This window comes from Drosophila albomicans, chromosome 3 (assembly GCF_009650485.2).
Source record: "Drosophila albomicans strain 15112-1751.03 chromosome 3, ASM965048v2, whole genome shotgun sequence".
Classification (NCBI taxonomy): domain Eukaryota; kingdom Metazoa; phylum Arthropoda; class Insecta; order Diptera; family Drosophilidae; genus Drosophila; species Drosophila albomicans.
The window spans coordinates 43,743,670-43,770,769 of NC_047629.2; the positions used below are offsets into that span (position 1 = coordinate 43,743,670).

At 36.5% G+C, this 27,100-nt stretch overlaps 4 protein-coding genes across 7 annotated transcripts in view; 3 read left to right on the forward strand and 1 right to left on the reverse strand.

The window, feature by feature from the left end:
* Nucleotides 1–938: 938 nt before the first annotated feature.
* LOC117572276 (uncharacterized) lies at nt 939–2,258 on the reverse strand. The gene is made up of 2 exons (XM_052004486.1): nt 2,236–2,258; nt 939–1,681 (listed from the first exon to the last, which is right to left on the reverse strand). Exons 1-2 carry the CDS (start codon nt 2,236–2,238, stop codon nt 941–943), a joined length of 744 nt encoding a protein of 247 aa, XP_051860446.1. The 5' UTR covers nt 2,239–2,258; the 3' UTR covers nt 939–940.
* A 2,418-nt stretch (nt 2,259–4,676) lies between these two features.
* Nucleotides 4,677–7,520, forward strand: LOC117570241 (golgin subfamily A member 6-like protein 6). 2 transcript variants are annotated; one of them, XM_052004575.1, is made up of 2 exons: nt 4,678–5,463; nt 5,866–7,520. In XM_052004575.1, the coding sequence occupies exons 1-2, from the start codon at nt 4,783–4,785 to the stop codon at nt 7,438–7,440; spliced, it is 2,256 nt and encodes a 751-aa protein (XP_051860535.1). In that variant the 5' UTR covers nt 4,678–4,782; the 3' UTR covers nt 7,441–7,520. The 2 variants fall into 2 exon arrangements, with proteins under 2 accessions (XP_034107634.1, XP_051860535.1); XM_034251743.2 differs by having other exon boundaries at nt 4,677–7,520.
* A 263-nt stretch (nt 7,521–7,783) lies between these two features.
* On the forward strand, nt 7,784–8,499 carry LOC117568416 (uncharacterized). 2 transcript variants are annotated; one of them, XM_052003848.1, is made up of 2 exons: nt 7,784–8,171; nt 8,219–8,499. In XM_052003848.1, exons 1-2 carry the CDS (start codon nt 7,999–8,001, stop codon nt 8,343–8,345), a joined length of 300 nt encoding a protein of 99 aa, XP_051859808.1. In that variant the 5' UTR covers nt 7,784–7,998; the 3' UTR covers nt 8,346–8,499. The 2 variants fall into 2 exon arrangements, with proteins under 2 accessions (XP_051859808.1, XP_034104952.1); XM_034249061.2 differs by having other exon boundaries at nt 7,794–8,171; nt 8,228–8,499.
* A 13,610-nt stretch (nt 8,500–22,109) lies between these two features.
* Nucleotides 22,110–27,100, forward strand: part of LOC117570477 (trichohyalin) — a 67,485-nt gene continuing 62,494 nt past the window's right edge. For both annotated transcript variants that reach the window (XM_034252161.2, XM_034252162.2), the window contains exon 1: nt 22,110–22,664. The gene's annotated coding sequence lies outside the window, so the exon portion shown is untranslated. The remainder of the gene's footprint in view (nt 22,665–27,100) is intronic.

Sequence of the window (27,100 nt, forward strand, 5' to 3'; positions counted from 1 at the left end):
CACAATTGTTGTGAGTGGTCATAGATACTTTCAGCAGAGCATCAAAAATCTGAAGCGTAAGGATTTCGAGTTCGCTTTAGAGTATCTGAATACTAACTGCGCTCTGGAGTCCCTCAAATTTGTGGTGCACATCGAGCACGTTTGCTATGGCAAACTGTATCGTGTGCCTGCTTTCAATCGCATGAATCTCTCCCAGGCTTTGATCTATTTCTTCAATCACTTTCAATTTGGAATTGTGATGGTGCGTAAGCGTGCTTTGGCCATTGGCTTCTGTCAGGGTCCTTTCGGAGGTTACTTTATGTTCGATTGCCAGGAAAAGGATCATCCACTATTCCCCAAGCAACAAGGCGCTTCATATTTGCTGCGAACGAGGCATCTTCAGGTGCTGCTCTATTGCCTTGTGGTCACCTTGAATGTGAAGATGATGAATGTTGACTTTAGCATTCACAAGGTGGAAGTGCTGCGGAGAGGCGAATAAGAAGTATTTTTTAGGCAAAAATAAAAGGAGAACTAGTTTTTACAACATGTTTGTGGCGTTTCTTCTTTGTCATGGAAAGTTTTAGGCTCTATTCTATGAAGGGGAATCTAATGTGTACTTTGAAAGTATATTCATTTCATAATAAGTTGACCGTTTGGGAATAAAAGAAAAGAGAATGATGTGTTGGGCTGTTTTAGGATTTAAAACTAAAAGCTAGATTTCAAGAAAGCTTAGATTTCAAGAAAAGGATCAAATGGAAGATAAAGTACAGCCCAGTCCCAATAGCTCAAATAGTCACAGGATTTCTCTTTAACGCCTTTGCCTAGCAATACTCTTGGTTGTGTATTCACATTCACTTAAAAATATCTCAGCTCTCATTAAGTTCAATTTCAACAAAATTTAATCGTTCTTTAAGTGCTACATTAACAATTTAACAACAAGTGGACATCAAAATCCAACCAGTTAATGCCTCAGACGCTGCTCCTCGCTGGCCTGCTTGTAGTGGTATCCATCGCTGCGCAGCTCATGAGCTGGCTCTGGTTCGTAGGCCGCCGACTCGGCATCAGAGGGAGCTGTGGGCTGCTGCACATCCAGGATGTAGGGCATGTCCTGTGCCTGTTCCTGCTGCAGTTGCTGCTGCTGCTGCAGTTGCTCCTGGTACTGCTGATAGGTGTATTGTGGCTGCTGCACGGGAGGCAGATACTGCATGGCAGGGGCAGCCTGTGGCTGAGGTTCAACTGGTGGCACGAATTCCATGCTGAGTGTGGGCATCATCTCGGGCAACTGCTGCATGGGCTGCTCTTGCTCTGGTTCGGGTTCCACACGCTGTTGCTCCGCTTCCTGCATGGCAACTGGAACGGGAGCGGGAGGCAAGTAGCGAGCTGCGGGCATGGGAGCCAGTTCCTGCTCAGGCATTGTAGGCTCTGGAGGCGGCAGATAGCGTCCGCTAAGCATCTGCTCACCTTCGGGCATAGCGGGAGGAGTGAGTTGGCTGCTGGGTGCCAATTCCATGACGCCCTCCTCGTTCTCGTGCATGTAATCCACCTGCTCGGGCAACTCGCGCAGTTCGTGCTGTTCGATGGTCATGTGCTCCACCTGCTCGGGCTTTGGAGGCGGCAAATAGCTGCTGCTGGGCAGGTGCGAAACATCCGCAGCAGCCCAAGCGAGGCAGGCGCAAAGCGTCAATGTCACAAAGCAGGTTTTCTAATAAAGGAAAAGGAATTGAAGATGCAGTTAAAGAAGGAGGTGGAGTTCAAGAGAGAGTTGATAGATCAGGTGAAGGAAGCGTTGATCGAATTGAGTTGATGGTGGTTTTGAAAAAGGAATTGTTGGAAAGATAAGGGAGGATTTCAAGGAGTTAAGGAGGAATTTCAAGAAACAGTTAAAAGAGGGCTAGAAAATTAGAGAATTTGAGTGGCAAATTAAGACTGAAGTAGGTTTTGAGTAAAGAGAGAAGTTTTAGGGAGGGTTATCCGAGATGTTGAAGGATTTATTTTGCTCCATAATTTTATAGCTATCGTGATATCGGAAAATCAATTGAAGAAGAAGTTGATAGAAGTGTTTGCAGAGGAGTTGAAGGTTAAGTGAAACTAGGAGTAAACTACTATCTGATAATTGAAAAAGAAATCACAAGATAAGTCCAAGTTGAAATCGAAACCCAAGCCGAAATAGGAGTCGAAAACCAATCCGAATCTCAAGTCCAAGTCCAAGTACGATTAGCTTCGCTTGTTTCCTTCTCCATGGAGCTGCTTACTTACCATATTGGCTGTGCGTTGTTTGCTAGTTGTCAAGCGTTTGATAGTTGACCAAGACGACACTCGGGGTATTTATACTTACACGAACGTCTGCACAGACCTTCGGACTTTTGGCCTGTAAGTGTTTAAATATTTGGCTTGGTTTGTCTCTCTCTCGTTGCCATGTTCCGTTATTTGTCTAACTTCTGCGTATCTTGTATCTTTCTCTATCTCGCCGTCTGTTTTATTTTTTGCGCGCGCATCTTATCAACAAACATTTAAACAATGCTGAATCATCGCACCAAGTCAAACCAAATGAACCAAAAAAAAAAAAAAATAAAACGATCCCCAATCTTCGACGCGAAACTCAATTGGTTGCGGTCGTCTTAAGCCGATTTTTGGCAACGAAGCCGCAGCGCAGCGAAGCCGCAGCCTCTTAACGCTTTTTGGGCGTTTGACAATTTCAATGGCCCTCGAGATCTTCGGCCCAGCGGCGGCATGACAACTGGAGCAGTGGCGCATTCGAGCTGGAAGCTTCGAAACACTGAGAAAATAAATTAGTTCGTGTGAATTTTGCAATATTTTGGAGAAGTAAAATATTGAAGTACTTTAAAGTAACTAAAAATTTTAAAATGGTTATAACATAATATTTAACTAATAAAAGAATACTGCAAATGCTGTTATGCTAATATTTTGACACTTCTTTATATAAATTTTATAATATTCTTTTGATGTAAATAAATGTAAAATTGTCTGCGAACAGCTTTTCAGTGACAAAAAAAACATAAACTAAAACAATTTTAAAATTAAGTGAAGGTTTTTCTTAAAGCTTTGGATTAGCACTATTTAGAGCTAAGATTGATTTTAGTAACTTATTCTGTTTTACGATAAAATATATAAATTCGTTCATTTTTTGGTTTTACGAATTTGTTAATTTTTGCAATTATCAGAACAGAAAACAAAACAGAAAACAAATTCCAAAAACATTCTTAGCTTTAATTAAAGTACTAGTCTAGAGCTATAAAAATAACCTTTTCTTATTTTTAAAATTGTTTCAGAATATGTTTTTTTTTTAACTGAAAAGCTGGTCGCACGCGACATCCCTCAGAGAATTATCCATATATAGTAATTGACTATTTGAAATGGAATTTGTTGCAATTTGAAATAAATTGAAGGAAATTCTGTATTTAACATTAAATACGGTATTCTTAAAAATATTTATTCTTTTAATAATTTTAACAACGAAATTAATTTAATATTTATTATATTATTTAAAAGATATTCTGTTATATCCTCTCCCCGTAGATAATATCATAACTTATTTTCACCCCGTTCGATTTTAGATTGTTGTATTTCTCCCTGTGTAGCTTGGTATTCGCCACTGCCTACAATGTACTCGCATTACCTTGAATCGCTTCTTCTTTCTCAATGTGTTGTCTTATTTCAACTCATAGTTTTTTTTTTGCAATGTTTGCTACGACTTTGCCTTGTCTAACATGTAAATTTTCACGGTCAACACGTGGGTTCCTCAAGTGACATTCGAGTCGAGTGCCAAGGGGGGATTTGTGAACTGTGTGTGCTCGATGTCAAGCAGGTGAATGGGCTTTCACACACAGCGAGGCAGCTAATCAATCTACATATGCACATATTTGTCCTCTCTGAAACAATATCTCACCTGATCAATGAAGACACATCTGCAATATTGTAATTGAGAGAAAGAGCTGATGAATTTGATCAATTATCAGCTAATCATTTTTTGGGTAAATGAAGAAAGCTTTAAGCGTGACATATGTTAGTTTTCGTCGAATGGCAGTGATATTCTTTTGAAGGTGGCAAATGTAAACTGGTAAATTTGAGCCAAAAATTAAAAAACATAAAAAAAATATAAATTCAAATAAAGTTCTATTTATAAAAAGGCAGTTCAAGGAAGTTTAAGAAGAATTAACTGAAAGTAATGTTCAATAAAGAACTGATTGTATTTAACTTCTTTTAAAAACAACTATTATTGAGCTGTAATAAAAATAATTTAGCAAAACAAGAAAGGATTAAAGAATGGCAATCAAGGGGAAAATATTATTCATCTAACCAAAATAGTTTCCGTATAAGTGCTAGAGATGTTGGGATATTTTTTGGGAAATTTATAATTGACGATTTTTTGGATTTTGCTAAGTTTTTTTTTTGGGAAAATTACAATTGACGCTTTGTAAGTTTCAATAAAATGAAAACGAATTTGCCAAAATGTTTATTATAGTTATATTATTCGAATTAAAGCACCGTATCCAAAGTTAAGTTAATTCAATAAATATGAATATCAAATAAATAAATAATTTCTTAAACAAATAGGAATATGTATTCATATATCCCTAAATAAATGGTTAATCCGAAAAATGTTAAAATGTAAAATTCTTAAAAGCTAGTTGCCTTTGCTAACTTGCATCTAGTTTGCTTTGCTTACTATTCCTTTTAAGACTAGCATTGTTATTTACAAATTTTAGGATATTTTATATGTATTTATTTTACTGAACTAATTTTAAATTTTAAGCTAAAAATCGTGTAAAAGTAGCGGCCACGATGTATGTGTGTACCATTTGCGGTTTTAAGAAGTCGGAGCTGGGTAGCAATCCGGAATTTGAGTTTCGCCGCAGAGTAAATGCGAGTGAGGCGACGCATCTCGAGGGCATCTCGGATTGGTGCGATAAGTGCTCTGCGCTGAGGTTCTTCTTCAAGTCCGACATGGACACGGATCCGGCTCAAGAGTTGGAAGAGTTGCAGCCCACCAAGAAGCTGGCATCTCATGCATTGGCCGCATCAACGAAGCGACAGCAAAACGATCGCAAATCGAAAGAGAATGACGATTTGACTCGTCGTGTTTTAGAGCGGGAGCTGGATGTGCTCAAACAGCAGCTTTTGGCCAGCTTGCCATCGCAGTTGCCACGTGGTTGCATGTGGGAGCGCCAGTTACGCTCAGCGAGCGTAGATCGTGCAGCTCGACGACGCCAGAAGGATAATCCGCTGCTGATGCAACGCTCAAAATCGCTAGTCAACGAGGCGATGCTGGGAAAAAGGCAATTTGCAAAGCAGCAAGTTGAACGTCGCGATAAACATGTCAACTTGACATTGCCAGCTGATAAGAAAGTGAAAGTAGAGCGCAATGATTTAGAGGATTCATCAGATAAAAGTGATTTACACATTCCTAAAGCTCCTTTACCACCTTCCTTCAACAAGGATCAGTTGCCCATGTGGCAAGAAGAGGTGCAGAAACAAGTGAATCAATTGATGGCCAAAAAAATGAAGACCAAAGCTGAATCAAGCAAACCCTATGATAGCGTTCAGAAAGCTAAAGAAGAGCGCAATGCTCTAGAGGACTCATCAGATAGTAGCGACTTAAATATTCCTAAAGCTCCTTTACCACTTTCCTTTATCAAGGATCAGTTGCCCACGTGGAAAGAAGAAGTGCAGAAACAAGTCAATCAATTGATGGCCAAAAAAATGAAGACCAAAGCTGAAACAAGCAAACCCTACGATGACGTTTCGAAACTCAAAGCAGGGAACAATGGTCTAGAGGACTCTTCAGATAATAGCGATTTACATATTCCTAAAGCTCCTTTACCACCTTCCTTCAACAAGGATCAGTTGCCAACGTGGCAAGAAGAGGTGCAGAAGCAAGTCAATCAATTGATGGCCAAAAAACTGAAGACCAAAGCTGAAACAAGCAAACCCTATGATAGCGTTCAGTCGCCTATTGAACGCTTGACCAAAGATGAAATGATTTCTAAAATGCAGGAATTGCATGAAGATGATCTAAAGTCAAAGCTCAAGGAGAAGCGGCAACAAATGAGTGAATGGAGGCGCATTCGTCGCTATGTCGATAGTGAATACGATCGCATTAGGGAGGAGATAAATGATATGAAACTCCAGGCGGACACAAAACGCAATCGAAGTGAAAAGCAAACTGACAACGATCGGATGAAGGGCGGCGCCAACATGAAGCAAGAAGCACAGGCCCAGGAAACTATTGAGTTGCCGCAGAAAACCATTGGCGATGCTTTGGATGAGAAGATTGCACTGATGCTGGACACGCTTCAGGAAAATAAATTGCAGTTAGAGCTGGAACAAAAGCTGAAGATAGAGCTGCAAAAAGCGCTGGATAAGGGGCTGGGAAAAGAGTTGGAGAATCAGCTGGAGAAAGAGCTTGGGAAACAGCTAGATAAGGAGTTAAGGAAAGAGCTGGAGGAGAAAGAGAAGAAGAAAGAGGTGGAGAGGGAGCTTTACAAGGAATTAGGGAAAGAGTTGGAAAAGGAGCTGGAAAGAAACCTGAAAAATGAATTGGAGAACGGAAAGGAGCATAGACAATCGTCTCTTCCAGCTGATCAGTTAAAGGAGACCAAGCAGCCAAAGAGAGACAAACACCATGTGCTGGCGTCCACTGTGCAGCGCGCATGCTTCCAAGGCTTCGTCCAGGATCCTCAAGAGCTGCTTAACAGCTTAGACAAAAAGCAGTTGCTATGTCATCGCGAGCCGCCTTTGCCACAATTTCAGACATTGCCCTGTCCACGCAAGAAACTCCACGAGTTGATGCTGATCAAGCGCGACGTAGTGCAGACTCGGAAGCCACATGAACTGCAGATTTGCCGTGTGCCCATCTATTGTCCCGACTCGAATTGCCATCGCATGTTCTTCATGTCGGACTTTAACGAGCATCTAACGCATGAGCATCCCACTCTGGCCATGGAGCGCATTAAACGCGGCCAGGTGAAGACTTTCTTTATGAACACTTGTGCCACGGTCTTGGGAAAATCCACCTGCAACATGGTCTACTTTATCAACGAGCAATTCGACAACAAGAATACCAAAAAAATGGTGCCAATTTTGGTGATGTCAGGGCGTTTTCGTCTCACCGATTTCTTTGCCGGCAATTTTGAACCGGAAGCTCAGCTGCTGCCATCGCAACACTATGGACCCGACAATGAAATATTCCTCATTTGGCTAACAGCTGGGCGCACGGACGATACACAAATTATGGCCACCGTTTCTGTGTGGCCAGCAAGCAAGGAGCCAATGGTCGAATATCTGACGGTCAATACCAGCGAGGTCTATGACATTCGTTGCACACAAAAGCCAAAGAATCTCTATGATAGCAATCGCACTCTAATGCTTTCCGGCAATACAATTCATCGTATGACAAATGGCGGTAAACATTTCCTAGCCGTTCAGGTGCTAATCCATTGAAGTGGAATTTCTATTTTAAGAGCAAAATTTTAATTGTGTGCATTTTATAAACACGAATTGGGAATAAACTAATGCAAAAAATATAAAAAGTTGTTTAATTTATATTATATAATTTATATATTATAAATTATATTATATTTACTTTATTATTAATTTTTTAACTAATAATCCGTAGCTGAATAAAATTTGATTTGCATCCTCGTCCGCTCGCTGCAAAAAAAGTGTTGCATACTTTTAGGCAGTGTGCTTAAGCAAAATTTGAATTCGCTTTGCATGTTCGTTTTTATGGTAAAAACTAATTGAAAATTGTCGAGCAAGCCTTTCGTTTAATGCTCATTAGACTTTGTTTCAGTTTCAGCCTTAGTTTCAGTTCCAAAAAAAATTATATCGAAATACTCAGTTCAGAGTCTGAAAACATTTTAGTTCAGTTGATTTCATTCTTCGGTCTTAAATTTATAAGAAATCGGTATTTGGTCCATTAAAAAACTGCAAATTTCGTACAGCTGCTACATTTCGGTTAGTTTCTGGTAGTGTTTCCCTTTTTTTTGCAAACAGATCATGTCTTCTCAGTTTGGTGTGGAGAAGTCGGGCGGAGAAGGCGCTGAGACTGTTGGAGCCACGGCAGTAATATCCACGATTAGCAGCGAAATCGCGCTGGATTTGAAATCGTCACCCAAACAGACTTGTATACCATTGCATCAACGTCAACGCTTGGTCAGCTCTGAAACGAGGTAAAAGTCGTTATAAGTTTAGTTGAACTAAGTTTAATTGAGTGTAGCGAATGTAGTGTCAATTCAAAGAAGTTGGACATTGATATGCCAGACAAATCATGGTCGGTCTTGTACATTGGTGCCAAGAAGGAGGATAGCTTCGATGAGCAGAGAATTGTCGAGACTAATGAATAACAAACACATTTTCCAGCCACTATAAAGTATAGTAAATTGTCTGTGGAGAAAGCGAGCCTGGTGAATCGACTAATTGTGATTGACTTGCTGTCACCCAACGCTATATAATATTAAAAATTTTTCACTTGTGCCAGTGCATATTTCATTCTCCAAACCCATTCTCCATTCATTTATAAATGCGCGCGAATTTATTCACATCTACTTGAGTGTGTTGTGTGTGGGTGGTTTTTTCTTTTGACTGGCATTCACAGCCAATTGCAATTGACGCTGAGAAGTTCGTCGACGTCGGCGTCGTCGTCGTGGGCAACGATTGTGATTAATGGCGACAGCGTCATTGAATGCGATCTGGCGCTAAATATGCATGACCACGAACCATGATGTCGTCTCACATGATGTCATTCCCGAATGATAGACCCAGAATTTCATTGAGTGACACTTGCTTGATATGCGATACATGCCAACATATCGCTGGCGAGCGCGCGTCTTCTGTCGCCCAAGAAAGATGTTTGCGCAGATGAAATAGCGAAGCGAAGCTGGAAAGAAACCTCGTTGTTGAGTGACAAATGAAACTATGTACGCGTTAGTATCTGGAATAAGCGGAAATAATGGCTTAATGATACAAATGACGTGTCTTATTTAACGCTTGACATCGACTGAAATACGTGTGAAATTGCCAAGCAGCACACAATACAAACATTTATGCATATCTCTTGCCAGATGCTGATAATGATCATCATCATCTTGGGCATGTGCTAATCACTTTTCAGCAATGTTGCGAAAAATAAAGACATTTCAACTTCAAGCATTTGTCAACGACGAGTCTATTTAAATTTATCAAAACTATTTGTGGCATTTGTTTCATATAAATTGAGCGTATACTTGATGTCTGTATAGAAAATTTACATTTAAGAAAAATTTGCTTAATTTATCACAAGGAATTACGGCATTGCAAAAATTTAATTTTAGACAACGTCGAACAGCATTTAATAAATTGTGGATTACTGAAATGCAAATGCTATATAAAAACATTTAATCCTCTGTCAAAAATGTTTTAGCATTCATTTTTTTTTCGATTGCCAATAAATTTTAAAATTGAATTTTGAAAAAAGAAAAGAAAAAAAGGTTTTTATTCACATTTTTTAATGTTGAAATAACGATTATTTGTTAAAGGAGCTAGAAATGAAAATAGATATACTGTATGTTACATTTAATACTAAAAAAATTCTACTACAAATCAGACAAATTAAAAAATATAATTTATTAAATGGACTATTAAATGGATTGTGAAACTAGAAATTAATTATATAAATAATAAAAACATAATTTGTGAAAAAGAACATTTACACCTAAACTTGTTTACGAGTTCCTTAAATTAAAGTATGAATACACAATATTAATAGTAATGAGAATGCTATAAAAACCTTTTGGCCATAGTCAAAAATGTTTTAATAAGGAAGTAGTTCATGTGCAACAATGTAATGGAATTTATTAAGTTCTTAAATTATGTTTATTAATGTGCAATTGATTTTAAATTTGTCTATGAATATAACATATTCAAGATTTTAAAAATTGAATTCTTATTAAAATATTTAGTCTAAATTCACAATTACTTAATACAACAAATACTAACAAAAACTATACGACTGGCAAAACTTAGAAGAATGAAAATCTTTAACTTTATTAAGTTATCAACAAAACTATTATTACAACAACAACATTTAAAAGTGCAAGTCTCGTGATTTATTTATTGATCTTCTCTCTTGCTCTACCCCCTTCCCACTTCTTTGTTTTGTTTTCATCGGCGTTTCGCACTTTGTATTTTGTTTTTTGTGGGCTGTGACACTGCCAAAGACCTTTCACCGCAAACTTATTTTAAAATAGCCAAAGTACGCGAGTAGATGTGAGATGTGAGTACATAATTGCACGCTTGCCAAAGTACACAGAGACAGACACTCGCTTGTGTATTCATTGAATAGTTTAATTAATGAGGTAACAGACAGCGCACAGACGACAAAAATGGGGGCGTGCCACTTGGGCGCCTCTCGAGAGGTGCGTGCGGGGGGAAATCGGTCTCAGCGGGTCTCTGGCCCAGAATGCAAATGGGTTGCCTCGACAATTATCGCAAGCAGTTGAAGTGATATGATCGTTTCATTAGTGATTAGTATGTCAGTCACATAAGAGATTCATCTGAACAACTTAATTCTAATCGCACTGCAAATTAATTGAACAATTTTTTAAGCACCTCTATAACGAATTAGAAATGGAATATTGCAAACGAGTATTAATAATAATAACAACAGATTTATCCGAACAATTTAATATTAATTGCACTTCAAATAAATTAAACAAATTTTAGCGAATTAGAAACATAAAATTGCATAATAATAATAATAACTAGTATGAAAGCTACAGTCAAATGTGTTCGACTCATTTTAAATGTGCGGTGTGTTTCTCAACAGATATCACTAAATGAATATAACTCAAAACTAGCTAAATATACTAAGAGCTATATTTGGTAAATTTATACAATTGAGACTGAAAGATACAGTACTACTACTACTAATATAGATACAATGCACCCCATAACGAATTAATAATATAATATTGCATACTTCTACTAATAATAATAAGAGATTTTTTAAAGCACCTCATTAAGAATTACAAAAATAGAATATTGCATTTCTAATATGATAATAAAAGATTCATCTGAACAACTCAATAAATATTCGTACTGCAAATAAATTAAACGATTTTTTAAGCACCTCATAACGAATTAGAAACGATAAAGATATTGCATACGAATAATAATGATAATAATATTCTTGAGTTTCATTTGCTTTGAAGTGATCGCAAAATCGAGTAGTTTATTTTCTACCCGAATTTATTTGTAGAGTGATTCAGTTCCGTTTTTATTGCATTCTATTTGGCAGAGGGCCACTTCCCCAGAAGAATGTGAAAATTGATTGCTGTTTGTTGTTGAATATTGTTTTCGTTTTCGTTTTTTTTTTATTTTGCTCGATTAACGCTGCACTTATTAATTGTTTAGCCCATTTGGCTTAAAGTGGCAGTGACATCAGTGAGTTGATTTTCACTCATATGAAAATAGTTCTGAGATCATCGCAATTTGTGGCCAAAATAGTTTCATTTGTTCTGTTAATTAATAAGAGGAGAGAGCGAGCGTAAAGGATTTGCCAATTTATCTTTTGCGGTAGATTGAACAAACAAAAGCGCTTCTTGTTTAAATTATTATCGCACAAATTTTCATTTCTACAAACAAAAAACAATTCAAAAGTTCCCACATACATCTCGCCTGCCATCCACACACACGGTATTTTTGAACGAGTTTCTTTGCCATGTCTCTGACTCTTCGCGTAATTGAAATGGACCACAAAATTGCTGTGGCTCTTTCTCTTCCTCCGTTCTCTCTCTCTGTCCCCCCTTTCACTTCCCGTTTTGCATTTTATGAGCGTCCGCCGTCAACTTCAAAGTTCCGTGTTTCACTTTTTTTTTCCACACGTCTGATTGATGGCTATGATTGATGAGTTCTACAAGCTGGCCACAACTGTTCGCCTATTTGTCCATTGCGTTGTCCGGCGGTTAGTCCATCCGCCTGTCACTTCCCTCCCCTTCCTTCCCCTCACCAAACTTCTGCGGTTTCTTCGCTTTTAATTTATTTTCCCATCGCGCGCGGTTTGCCCAAATTGATACAATTGAACTTTGTTATATGTATTTTATACGCTTTTTATTGGACTCTCTTTACCTCGCTCTCTCTCCTTCTCTTTTTCACTCTTCCACGCTTCATTTGCTTCATGATGCCATTTCTGGCTGCACGAAATGCTTTTCTCACATTTCAACCTTACCAATATTTGCATATTCGCCACCAAAGTCCAAAGTCCAAAGTGCACACACACAAAAAAAAGTAAAAAAGTGTGTTACACATGTCCAAGTGGCACATATATAACAATTAAGCACAGTGGGAGAAAGCATATAAAAACTTCAGAATTTGTATGAATATAAAATAGAATTAAATATCTTAAAAATTAGTTATAAGTTAAACTAGATTATTGTATTATGATTATACCATCTATTTAAATATTTTTATAATATTTTCGTATCAAGAGCTTGAGTTTTTTTTACAATTGCGAAATAAATATCTTAAGTATTGTCTAAAAAGTACAAATAAATTTAGAGTTTTCTTTAATAGAAAATTATTAGTACATCAGTAAATAACTTTTTGCCTAAATTTGAGTCGAAAATATATGTACCATAAAAATTATATCTTCTTGTTTTGTGTCTATTTATTGAACTTAATATTTAAAAATTTTTTTTTTATATTTAAAGTTACTCGTATATCAGAATTTAGGTTTCTTTTTTAGAATATTCTTATAATTCTTTCTCTTCTTACGAGTATCATTGCATTCAACTCAATATCTTGAAGGCAGTCTAATGAAAAAAATGTTTGTTTTCCTTTTTTAAAATATTTATGTAATGTTTTCTTCATTACACTTGCTTATATTTAAAAGAGTACTCTTGGTTTCGGTTTTCAAAATATTCATCTGTATTTAAATCACTTTTTTGGTTTCGTTTTTTTTAAATATGCACTTAATATTTAATACTTTTTCAACATTTATTTTTAGTAATTTCAAATTGCATTTAAAAAATATCTTTCTTTTTCATTACTTGCAATTATTAGTATTTACATTTTAAATTTACTGAAATAATATTTAGTAAATTCCTTCATATCTTCTATCTGCTCTATATGTAATATACTGAAATTGAATACTTGATGTTTGCGATGCCTTGCACCACTGTCCGATTATCGACGTGGTATTGCCTCTTACATGAAATTTTCATTTTCATTTTTGGGCAAAATCTCCGATTTCCATAAAGCAAACATGAGCATAAGCATAAAATTAAATATGCATAAGAATTGGCAAGTCATTAAGGCAAATGGCAATGGCATTGTGATTTGCCAGGCACCACAAAGTGTTGGATAGAAGAGCGGGGAGGGAGAAAGGGTGTTGCAAAGGGAAAGAGAGAGGATGATACTGGGCGCTTTTGTGGTTTCGCATTGGTCACAATTGCTTTGCAGCTCTGACAACATTGTTGTTGCTGCTGCTGCTGCTGTTGATAGTGATTGTGGTATTTGCTGTAGTTGTTGTCACTGTTGTTGCTGTTGCTGTTGCTCGTCTCTGGTTATTGGTGTCTTTTTGGACATTGTGTCATTGACACGGTTCGTGGCAATGCGGCGTCGACTTCGACTTCGTTTGCATCTTTTATGCGTTTTGCATAATTTTTAAGCCGCGCAAACAGCAAAACGCAATTATTTTGTGTGAGGTGCAACTAATTTTGCCCATTTTCGCAATTCGATTGACAAATTAAATTTCACTCGCCGAAAGACATGCGTGTGTTCAATGTGGCGTATACGTGATATTGCCCGGTTTGCTGCCAATTTGTTGACTTGTTTATCTCTTTCAACACTCGAGAGTCGAGCAGACGGCACTCGACACTCACCACTTGCCAATTAACAAAACATTTGATTAATTGGCCAAATAAACGAAAGCAAAATGATTTAAATATGCAAAATTTTAGCAAAGTGCATTAATAATTGATGAGCCTTTTAATTTGATTGGCATATTTCCACTTCAATTTCGCTCATCATCTCATCTCGCCTCGTCTCGTCTGTCGATAAGTGTGTCAAAAATTGTTTTTGTACGCGCTTTTCCATAAACAATATTCTATTTGCAGTTTGTTAGTCACTTGAATAAACTTCAGCGCATTCTTTATAGAATGTGATTCATACGCGTATGGAAATCAAGTTATCAGAGGGGGAGAGGCAATTGAGTTCCATTGACGGCTTTGTCATTCATGGTGACAAACTCTTAACTGAATTACATTAGACAATCGGCATTCTCGAGCACTCTTGTCACATGCTCTACTGCAAGAATTATTCATTGTTTATTTATGTGGTTAGCTGCATTTTCAGAATGTGCGAATTTGCCTCAGTTTCCCTTTTTCTGGCGTATTTTTTCTTCTCCCTTCTTTTATTGCTTTGCACTTGGGATAGTTCTGGCTCAGCACTTTAACAGATTTTGCCGTTATTCCGGCAAGAAATTAAGTTGCATCAATAAAGTAGTTTGATTTAAAGGGAATACGCAAACAATTCTTATTAAGTGTTTTTGATTGGTATTAATGAAATTAAATTAGTTCATTGAATTTCAGCATAAATTGATTTGCGTAAGGAATTATAGTTTAATTGATAAAAAAAATACTTTTATTCAAAGCAGTATCATGTTAATATTTGTGGATCTAAGACAATTTAAAAAAAATGTATTTAAATCGTAATTTAATTTTTTAATTTAATTATTACATTTTTATACCCACTACCCATAGGGTAGAAGGGTATTATAACTTTGTGCCGGCAGGAAATGTATGTAACAGGTAGAACGAGGCATCTCCGACCCTATAAAGTATATATATTCTTGATCAGCGTCAACAGCCGAGACGATATAGCCATGTCCGTCTGTCCGTCTGTGTGTCTGTCCGTCTGTCCGTATGAACACCTAGATCTCAGAGACTATAAGAGATAGAGCTATAATTTTGTTTCGACAGCATTTGTTATGTTTGCACGCAGATCAAGTTTGTTTCAAATTTTTGCCACGCCCACTTCCGCCCCCGTAAATCAAACAAATCGAATAACAAGCGTAAATTTAAAGCTGCGAATTTTGGTATATACAATAATTACTATAGTAGTTATGATTCCTGAAAATTTAGTTGCGATCAGATAAAAATTGTGGAAGTTATTAAAGAAATACTTTTGTATGGGCAAAAACGCCTACTTACAAGGGGTCTTAGTTGCTTTGGCTGACAATCTGGTATATTGTGCCGTCTATGGTATATTTTGAATGGTGTGCTGTATCGATATAGCAAAAATACCATTTGGTATATTTTTAGTATTTTTTTAGTATTTTCGGTATATTTTGAAAATAATACCAATATTTTGCCTTTATTAAAAATGGGTAGCGGGTATCTCACAGTCGAGCACACTCGACTGTAACTTTCTTACTTGTTATTTTTGAAATTTATTTATTTTATTTTTTTGATTTTTTTTTATATACCACTTTGATTTATTCTAATCGAGTACTTTAAAAATAAACAATGAATAATAAAAATGTCAATTAAATTTGTATTATTCTTCTTCCGTATTTCCAAATTATGTGTTGTTTAAGATTGATTTATTTTTATATAACAATTTTATTTAATATTCGCTTACTTATATTTTCACATTCATTTCACATTCAGTCAGCCATTTATCAGTTTTGAGTCAATTTTGATAATCTTTGCCTAATGAAACTGTCTAATTGAACTTGAACTCTGTGTTAAGTGACAATTGAAACTAATGTCTTCATTCTATCCGAAAAAATTTGGGGCAATTAATAAAATAGTTTTAATTTTTCGTTTTTTTTTTTCGGCAATTTGTTAGCAACAACTGATGCAACAATTTTTGTTTAGCCACGGGCAAAAGTAGTGAATGCCACAACTGAAATGAAAATCAATTAGTGCAGCGTTATCCACTGATAGAAGCAGACAAAAAGGCTCCCCCCTAGCCTCTCTCTTTCTCTCTCTCTGTCTCTTTCACTTACTATCTCTCTGTCTCAGTCTTAAGTCTGGCCTTGAAGGCGCCACTCGCGAGTACAACAAGTTGCTGCTGCCATTGATAAAACTTTGTTTACTGCCGCCGAGCCGTTGGCATTTCGCAGTCTTTTCAATAATTTCAATCTTCAATCTGTCGAGTGTCGAGTATCAAGTGTTGACTGTCTTTTTGCTAACTGGCCAGTTAGTGGCTCAACAAGTTGCCTTCAATTAGCGCCAATCGGTGCACAACAACGAAAACCAATTAAGTGGCATTTGCTCGCTGCTCATTGATCACAGCAACTGCAACTGCAAAGTGCAACTTGCTTTGGCTTTGCTTGTGGAAATTACAGTACAACTTCTTATATTTAAAAAAAAAAAAACAAAAATTCGAAAATCTCTTATCAAATATTATTGAAATTCTTGTTTATTATGATGAAATGTGCACAGACGGCGGCGATTTTAATGAACAATATAATGAACAATATTGGTTTCAGGTTTGTGTTTTTTTTTGATGCATAATTGGAAACACATTGTGCACACACACAAACCGGGGCTAACGGTATTAATCATCCCTGTGTGTCATCTTTTATTGCCCATTTGCATTTACTGTGCGGTGTGGGTTGTTGCAATGATTCACACTTCACAGGAAGAAAAAGCAATCAATTTCGAATTCAATCTGCTGTCAAAAATTCTAATGAGGAAAACATTGTTCTCAACCTAAAAAATCATTTTTTGAAATAGTTTTCAAAAATGAGAAATATGAAAGTGAAAATTGATGAAATGTTTATTTATATTTCCGTAGATTTATGAAAAGTTTTTAAGGGAGTTTCTAAGAAAAGAAGATAGATCCCTAAGATATGGATAAATTGGGTTTGACTTTTGAGGAAATTTAAGCAATGAATTATCAATTGAATTTCAATCTATTTGGTTTTACTTTTATTTTTTAGTTCAATATTTTTTCCTAAGTGAAATTAATACTGATTTGGTTTTGAATTACTAAGTAAATTTGATTTTTTGTATTATTTAATAAGCATGTATTTTCCAATTTTTTTATATTTATGTATTTCAACCTCTTTGCTTTTACTTTGTCTAATATCCAAGTGGTTAGTATTTTTTCTTTGATATATTACAATTCGTAAGCTCAGTATTTATGTTTAATAGTAATATTTTTCAGCTTCAGTATTTAAAATGTAAGGTATTGGAGGGTGAAGCTCAGTATTTATCAGCAAGATCTTTTAAAGAATACTATTTAAAATCACCATTTAAAATGTAAAATATTAGAGGGGTAAACTAAGTATTCATCACGAAGATCTTTTAAAGAATACTATTTAACTTCAGTATTTACAATTTGAAATACTCAAATACTAAAAGTGATTTATAATCCCTGTGAGATTTGCTGTTGACCTTCAGTTGCGAAATGTGTACCAATAATATCGTTCCAGAAATTTGTGCAAAATGTGCTACATAAGTTGTTCATATTGGATGTATTTTGCATTTTTATGTTTGGCACGCATTCTCTCGAAATTAAACATGAACATGCACAGTACAAATTTTGCGAGTTTCGAGATCGTGGCAATGCGTCTCGTTATTTTAGATGTTGTGTGTGTGTGTGTGTGTCTGTGTGCTGACTTTTGGCTCGTGGCCTGCGTCCGCTGTCCAGTGGTTGTGGGTGGTGTCTGCTGCCTGCTGCCTAGTTGAGTGGGTGGAGGTGGAGGTGGGTGGATGGGGTATACTATATTTATACAAACTCTCGAACTACGAGATGTATTCGTCAGCAGTAATCGTGTAGTGTCTGTAGTCTGGCAGCAAGTGCAAGTTTGCGTATCCCATTAAATTCTATGCCAGCGTCCATAGAAAACGCTTGTTTATTTATATGGCAGGCATTTCAATTTATGTTAGTTTTTCATCTATTCTTCTTGTGTACAACTATTTAGCGCTTAATTTGACCCAATTGCAAGGGGGTGGTGGGGTGCAGCTGGCATTGGGGGATATTCTATTGTACATACTCGTCTATGCCTTAAGAATCTTACTGAAGCATATCGAGAAAAGTATACAGCTTTTTGGTATGTGCGAAAAAATGGAAAACTTTTGGCACATCTGGACGAAACAATTGTTGAAAATTGTTAAGCATAAGCATTTGTGCATTGCTCACTCACATTTAAAAAGTGAATCAAAAGTGAAATATTTTGTAAGAATTCACAAAATTAGCTCAAAGGAATTTCTATTTCTTCGACTTAATCACATCACAAAGAGAAAACGAAGAGAAAGAAATGTACGGCATACTTTTTGGCTTCCTTTTTGTCTTGACATCGTTCCGTGTGATGAATGGTCCAAACGTGTGGGCTCCACAAAATCTTTAAATTGTAATAAATTAGCCCAGAACAAGAAGCACACGACACACGTTGCGCAAGGTTCAAGAGCAGCCATTCACGAATCTGTTAAAGCATCGCGATGCGAGACATTAATTGGACAGACAGAATCTAAGGGCTACAACTGGAGAGTGGGAGTGGGAATGGGAGTGGAAAGGGGACAAATCAATGCCATCGAGAGACCTAATGCTGACCTCGGCATAGTATCTGAGAAACTATCAAATTGTAATTTGTTTCAGCTTGCTGTATTTCACTGTGGGGTGTGGGTCATTATACTCGGTAAGCATAGGATAGATGGGTATACAAATTTTGTGGCAACACGACAGAAGAAATTGAAAATTAAGCAGTCTTTATGATTCCTGAAATGTAATCTTTTAAACCATTTAAAGGTATTCCAAAAAAGAGTTTCTTTTCTTGGCAATCTGGTAAATTTTGTTCTCTATGCTATATTTTGAATGAACTCCTATATTGACTGACAGATTGGTATATTGTATTCTCTACGATATATTTTAAATCTATACCAAATATACATTGATACCAAATATATTTTCTGGTATATTTTCGATATATTACTTCATATTTGCTTTGGTTAACAATCTGGTTTATTATTATTTTGAGTAACAAATAAATATAAAGAAATTTTATATTTTAGTATTTCAATAAATGCTTTAGTTGATAGTATTTTATAAGATGTTCTTTATTGTATATTTCGAATGCTGAAATATACCAATATACCATATATAACATTCGGTATATTTTAGTATGTTTTGATGTATGTTATGATAATAACGCTTTCGAGTTGTTTTTCTTTATTAATTCAGTGAACTACCTTTAAGAATAACGTTTTAGTTTTATTTTTGGTATTTCGCAGTCGAGCACACTCGATTTTAGCTTTCCTACTTGTTTTCATGCTGCTCAAATGTAATGGAGAGCTGTGAAGCTATATACATAGCTAGTCAAACTGTGTGTAATGCTGTTGTTTATGCAAAAGTTGGCGCCATCATCATCATCATTGGTTCAATGTCGATGCCGCCCACGCCTCCAGATGGTGTTCTATCATTAATACCCTCTCCTTCTTCCGGGCCGCATTTTTCGGGGCGGCAGCAACTGGTGGATGTTTGCGTTGCTGTTGCTGTTGCTGCTGTTGTTGTTAGATTGACCACTTGTCGTCATCTGGCCACCGGTTTTTACTTTGCTTCTAGTTCAACTCATTTCCATTACGATGACGTCGACGTCGGTTCGATGTCTCGATGTTGTTTTATTGTTGTCATATTTATTTTTAGCATTTGTTATTCATACATCGAATGCTCGAGCACCCTGTATGCACACTGCCCATCAACTGTTTCATAAAATAATCTAATTCATTTGCCCATTTTAATTTGTTCTATTAAAGCATTTTTCTTGTTTAGTTTCAGCTACATGTGTGGCAACAAAAATAGCCAACGAACGAACGAATCAGTTGGACTATTTTGCAGCATTTCCTTTGTTTATATTTGGCATCATAAATTCATTTATGATTTCCAGCTACACTTTTATTGTGTGTGTAAGCAACATTGTTGCCATCATTTTGCTGCCTCTTTGCTTATCATCGCAGATGACATAAACAATCGCAACAATTTGTCCAGTCTGCCACTTATCCGTTCTGTCTGTCCGTCTGTCCGTCTGCCAGACTCTTCAATGTCGCTGTCAATAACATTAAATGGGTCAGACGAGAAAAGGCAATGAAATTGTTTTCTTGCCTCACTTCGAGGAATGTTAATATGGCAAGATTTAATTGGAATTAATCATTTATATTTTAGGGAAAATTATATTTCAGTTTTGAATTTTATGAATATGAAAATTTTTATTAAATATCGAATGCATTTGAAATATGTATCACAAAGAAAATAAATTTTGTATTTTGACGTAATACGTACATAGAACTTAAGAAATTTTTTGTTAATAAATAATTTAATTTGAAGAAGAACTTGAGCACAAATAGTTATTTTTAAATTTAACAATGAATTGTTACTTACTAAAATAAAATATTTTATAAATTGAACTTAATATAAATATAATATTTTATGGAAATAAAATATTTTATAAGAAGTATTTCTTTAACGTTTGTGGATAATTCAAATTTTCCACCAGTTTAATCACTTTTCGATTCATTCATTGAAAACTTGTTAGAGCAATTGTAGTGCGACTTGCTGAACAAACTGTTTTCACTGCATTTCTCTGTGTTATTGTTGTTTCGGAGGCCTGTTCTGTCTGCACTTTATCACGTCACACTAAAAACAAGTTTGCAAGCTCAGCAACAAGTTGCCAAAGTTATCAAAGCTTTTGTTTACATTATTGAGCTAGGAACTTTACAAGTGCGGCAATTAGTTGCACACAAACTTGATACAAAAGTTTGACAAAAAAATAGAAAACGAAATAATGAAAAACATCAGAGATTAAATAAACAACACATTCAGTTGAGAACTGCAAATGGAATGCAATGAAATGACTTCACACTGAAGCGACACGCGAGATAAGAATTTTGTACGATCAAGTTGAGATTATTTGTACAAAATGTTGTCATTGGAAAACTGACTGACAACGCGGCGTATACGTTAATGTTTATAAATAAAGTATAACGAATGGCTCACGGCATTGCATCATTTATTTACTTGGTCGAATTCTATGAATACAAATTGAGCTGGCGGATTTTATTAGCACCATTTCTTACAACTGACTAATCACAATCGCCAGAATTAACCAAAATACGATCTCTTGTTACGAGTATGTTGGGCAACATTGATGCTTTGCAACATTTTTGCGGAGGGGTGACAGTGAAAGTTGCTGGCAACATTTCTGTTTGTGTCCCCGACAAACAAGCATATTCAATATGTAGTATTTGTTTGCTGGCTTAAGCATAAATTAAATGTGGAACGACAACGACGACAACGTACTCTCTGATGTCCCATAAATTAGTTGATGATGCTGATCTCATGCAAAAAGCAAAAATAAAAAAAATAACAAAAATCTGCCACAAATGGGTCGGCAACTATAAATTTTAATGTGTTTATAAATAAGCAACAGACGCACCTAAAAAAATAAACTCAACTATAAATTATATATCACAACGTCCCAGCCTGCAATTAAAATAACACTAAAGAAATCGCAAAACAACGACAGCAGAGAAAATGTAGAATAAATTGGATTTGTTGCCCTTACATTATGGAGCGCTTGCAACTTTGTTTGAAAGCGCGCGCCAAAAGCATAAGGAAAGCTGCAACATGTTGATAACGATATGGAGCCGGCGAATTTCAAGCCAAAAACAAACCCACACACATTGAGCACGCGAGAGAGCGCAAAAAGACACACCGAAAATGAGAGAGACACATAGAGAGAATGCCAACGAGCGAAAGAAGCAGAGAGTGAGAGAGCACAGCATCAACAGTCGCTGCTGACGTCGTCGACATTGGAGCCGGCCGCCTTCGCTCAGCTTTTGCCTTTTATACACCTTCTCTTCGGGTATGGCAATTACGTCACAAATGATGTTGAACTTGACGTATGACGTGAACATTTATTAAATGCTTGAATTAAACAAAACTTGATTCTTATTAAATAAACATAATTTAAAGTTGTTTAAAGTTCACATAGTGTAAAATGCTGTTCTCTTTGCCTGTAGTGAGCAACGTTCTGCTAGGTTAGAGTATCTAGGCGGCGGCATAGCGAAGTTTTGCTCTGGCTGCTTCTGTTGGCTTTGCGTTTGCGTTTTTCGTGTGCTTGGAACAGTCGCAATTTTACTGTCGTTGAGGCCGAACGTGCGCGCGGCCAACGAGCCTATTGAATTAAGAAACGGAATCTCAAAAGAGCCGTTAAAAAACGACATATTCTTCTACTAACAAATCGCATGGCAAGTGCATTTCACAATTGCAGGTGAAATTTTTAGCGACACCTTCTTTCAAGCCGGGCGCTATCTTTGGGCCATTGTCGGTGTCTTTCAGTGTGTGTTGGCTAATTCGCTAATTTCTGCGGCCAGTCAACGCTAATTGGCTAAATCTGTGGACTTTTTGTCGGTCACCCCCCTCAAGTAAATATCAAGTTTCAATATTTACCGTGTGCTCGACAAAAATTCGAGAATTGTCGGTGGTTTTCGGCTTTGTTTCGCCAGTTGTCAATTTGCCGGTGAATTTAGAAATCGAAAATTGTTAATTGTGTTTGTGCCAAAAAAATAAAGAAAAAAGATTAAAAAAAAACAACTGTTTTCCGTTGACTCTGATTGGAAATTGTTTTCTGTTGATTCGACCAATTTAAAAGCAACCGAATTGAATTGGAAACTTTAAAGGTTAGTGTCAATCAATTGCAGCTCGAATTCGAATTCTCATTCAAATTAACGCTAAATTTATGCAAAAAGACACTTAAATTTCACCCAAATTGAATATGAAACCGTCTGGTGGATTTATTAACACAAAAGTTATGTAAAGAACTCACAAAAAACTTAAAAATAACAAATACTAGTTTGGTAAACAAAATTAACGCCAAAAAGATAATTATGAAACTAATCTGCGAACAGTGTTATTTAAATGTGCTAAAAAAAAAAATACTACACGTGCCTTTGAAATTGGCCAATTTATTTAGTTTCTAGGCTCATAAAATTTCCATTTCTGAGCAAGTGTTTATAAGATTTAAATTATGTTTGCTTTTCATTGCCAAAACTATTAAGTTTTTTGAAACTATTTTAAAATATGTTTTTTTTTTCTGATCTAATTCTAATAAAAAACTGATCAAAGAATATACTTTAAATATTTCATCAATGTAATTGAATAAAATGTGTTAAGTATTGTTTTTGTTAAATTTGCATATACTGAAAAAAGTAATGACTGGAACCTCGAAAAATGTTCAACTACAGATATAGATTTGGGGCAGCTTGGCAAGTTGCCATTTTCTCAGCCCCAAAAGGTTCGAGAGTATCAAACACACTCTAATTAAAAGTGCGAACTGTGCTTCCCTTTTTCGGTTTTTGTGTGACCGACCACTTGACGGCCACGCCCCCCGATGGCGTGTAACGCCTCTTCCTCCTATTACCAACGAGCGAACGAACAGAGGAACGGACGGACGGACAGAAGGTTTTTGTGCTTTTTGTGTGCTGTTTGATCGCCTTTCGTGGAGTTAATAAAACAGTAGATTTATGTACTAGATTAGCTCGTCAACAAAAGGCAAGCGCACATGATGATGAGCGGGCACAAGTGGGAAGGAGGGGAAGAGGTGCTTATAGCCTTGGCTAGCAGTAGTTAGTGCCCCTCCTCCCGGTTGGTAGGTTCTATAGGCTAAAATCCGTTTATTAATGAGCTGTCAGTTGGGGTGCAACTGAAGCGCTACAAAAGATGACACAACACAGTTGAAATGAAGTGCCATTGAGGGATGGGGAAGGGGAGAAGGGGAGAAGGGGATGGGGAAGGGGAAGGGGGCTTCATCTCGCTTTATGCTCAAATCCTTGGCTCATCAATTAATGTCGCTGGCTACACAAAATGTGCCTATGTGTCCTTGCCACAATTTTGTCAATCAAAAGCACATTTAAGTCGTTGTTGTTGTTATTGTTGACTGGCCATGCAAGTGCATTCCATATTCATAAGTCCAAAGGGAGAGTGAGAGTGAGAGTGTGTGTGGCCCAAAGGCAGGCAGGTAGCAAAAATAAAAATCGTTAAAATCGATTTAACTGACGTGTGGGGGAGGGGAGGGGAGGGGGAGAGATGAGCAGCGGCAACTCCAAAACTCGCAATGACCTTCAGCCAGCAGCAACAGTAACATCGCCATCAGCCTCAGCCTCCTCCTTCTCTTTATCCTCTTCCCGCTGTGATGTTCGTCAACTGTGGCTGCGGCAAAGATTCGGGCCATAGCCAAATGGCGAACGCGTCGTCGTCGTTTGGTGGGCTCATAAATAAAAAAGTAGACGGCACATTTCTTGCCAGGCTCCTCGTTCAGGTGCTCGTCCCATCGCGCATATATTTAGATATTTAGCAGCACACTAAAAATACATTTGTGTGTGTTTTATATTTTGTTTTCTTTCCTCTTTTTTTGTGTGTATTTCTGCAACAACTTTGTTGTTGGTTTCTGTTATTTTCGGCCAACAGGAAAATAAAGCCCTGCACAAATGCTGAAGGCATTCGCCGAATCAACCAACCAACCAACCAAACCAAACAACAAAAACAACTAACGAATACTGAAAACATTTGCCGGCAATTTTGCTTCAACTTAGGATATCACAAAAAATGCCACATGCGAAAAATAATAATAAAAAAAAAAACAAGAACAAAAAAGCGAAGCAGCAATACTCTGGGAAATACTGCAAAACTTTGCACATTAGTTTGAAGTACTTTGATTTTTCAATCAAACTTAGAATTGTGGTGCTTCAAAATTTTATTGAGATTATTTGGAAATTCTATATTTTAAGTGTAGATAAAATTCTTTAGATCTTGACCCGGATATCAAGAATTGCAGTTTTATTCCAAACGCAGTAAATCAAATTCGATTTTTAATGCTTTTGCATTTTTTAATATTCATTCATTCATATTTGTATTCGGAATATCAAAAAGCTTAATCAACCTCAACATTTCCTTGTTTGTTAATTTTTATTCTTTTATCAATGAAAAGATACAAAAAAAAAAAATATTTGCACAGCTGAAAATGAAATTTTTATTGTGATTTATAATTTATGTTATTTAAAATGAATGTGTATATTTTTGAAAATAAAGACGATTCTGTTTTTTCTGCATCATCTGCAATGTTTTGTTTCCATACGTTTTCTTATTTTCATAAATCGCCTCATGCCTTATTGAAGAGTATGAAGGAAGCAAACAATGCGAACTAGACATTAACCAAAAATAAGAACAAGAATAAGAATAAGAAGAACATGTTGCCGAAGAGCCGAAGAAAATAAAAGTGAAGCAAAACCATTACCAAGAAGACAATATGATAAACTTGTGTGCGAATGTGAGATGTGCGATGCGAATGCGAATGTGGATGTGAATGGGAATGTGAATGTGGTTGTGTGGAGGGTTCGTTGCCAAACAATATTTTGCAGGCAGCATAAAAATAAAGCAAAAAAAAACAAACCCAAATGAAATAAGAATTGGCATAAAAAATGCAACAGCTACCCAGAAGCAACAGGAAACGTAAAATAACGAGAGAGGGGTGAAGGAGAGAGCGAGAGAACGAGGGAGTCAGCAAGGAGCGATAAGCGAAGCTAAGCTCAAGGAATTTGCACACGACCCCAACAAAAAAAAAAATGTTGTGGAGAGTGTAGAGTGGAGAGTTTTGCTTGGATTTTTGGAACACTTGGTGGATCGTTTGGCTCGCACTTTAGTTAACAGTTTGTCGAATTTTAAATGTACTCGTAGCTCATAGCTGGTACTCGAGAGCGAAAGAGAGGGAGAGGGAGAGCGAGATGGACGTGTCCAGCTTGGACTATGGGCACGAGCCGGTCGAGCACACTTCTTGCTGCTTAGTTTTTGAGCTGCTCCTGCTTGCCTGACTGCTGACTGTTGGCTGTTGGCTGCTGCTTTTGGCACTTGGCACGCTTTTAATGCTTTGGGCCAAGGTTAACACGAAGCACACATAATGATGAGCAAAGAAGTGGCAAGAAGCAGCAGTAAATAGAAGAAGAAAATGGCGAAATACAAATTGTATAAAAAACAGATAGGAGGCCTGAAGTGGGGCGCGGCTGTTGCTGTTCGCTTTGAGTGGGGCATAGAGATAAAAGCGTAAATAGAAGCGTGGCACGAAATTTCAGTTCACTTTTCTTTTTTCTATTTTTCGTTTTTACCGTTTTTTTTTTTATTTTGTGCTTCTTCGTTTTTTTTTTTTGCGCTGCTTTAGATTGGCAGACTTGAGCGGTCCTTTGAGCGAGCGAGCGAGAGGCCTCTGTGTGTAAGAGTGTGGTTGATGTGGTGTCTGTGTCTGTGTATGTGTCTGTGGGTGCGTATTGAAAGTGCGAATGTGCACGGAAGTAGGCAGGTCAACTTACAAAACACGCACAAAGTCATATTAAACACCCAGTGGGATAAGGCGTTGAATACCTTTCAATTACTTTATGAAATCGCAGCTATCGATTGCGCTCTTATAAGCTTAAGGTTATGGCGTATTTTATGAATATAATTTAGTAAATAGTAACTTGGGTGTTAATGTGGCTTTACACCTGATCGATTGCACTCTTATAAACTTAAAGTTATGGCGTATTTTATGAATATAGCTTAGTAAGTAGTGCCTTAAGTATTAATGTGGAGCCACACCTGATCACATTTCAAGTACATTTCACTTTCTTGTTAACCGAAAGCATAAAAGTTCATAATAAAGACTGAGTGGGAAAAGGCGTTGAACTATCTTGTAATTTATGGAATTGCAACTATGGATTGTGTTCTTATATGATCAAAGTAAAATATCAACGCTGCTTCTAGCTTAGTTATTAGTAGGGGCGGCTGACTTTGCAGCTGAATAGCTCATGAATATTCCACTACGAAAAGTGCATTTGAAACAGGATCGTTATCTACTCAAAAAAAATGATTGTAAAATCATAAATTACATTCCCAGTGAGATAAGAAGTATAATTATCTCGCTATTTTGTAATGAAATGCATGCTATCGATTGCACTTTTTTTTTTATTTATCCAATCGCTATAAGTCTTAATTTTTGTTAGTCACTACATCATTGAGATTAAATAATTACTTGAAATTTTGTATATGGTATATATTTTATTAAAATAATTATGAATGTCATTTCTATTTA

Excerpts from the sequence above, each read along its gene's own strand:
- LOC117570241 (XM_034251743.2), top strand. The coding sequence starts at position 4,783 with ATGTATGTGTGTACCATTTGCGGTTTTAAGAAGTCGGAGCTGGGTAGC.
- LOC117568416 (XM_052003848.1), top strand. The coding sequence starts at position 7,999 with ATGTCTTCTCAGTTTGGTGTGGAGAAGTCGGGCGGAGAAGGCGCTGAG. Across the intron at positions 8,172-8,218 it reads TTGGTCAGCTCTGAAACGAG|CGAATGTAGTGTCAATTCAA; the intron begins GTAAAAGTCGTT and ends AATTGAGTGTAG.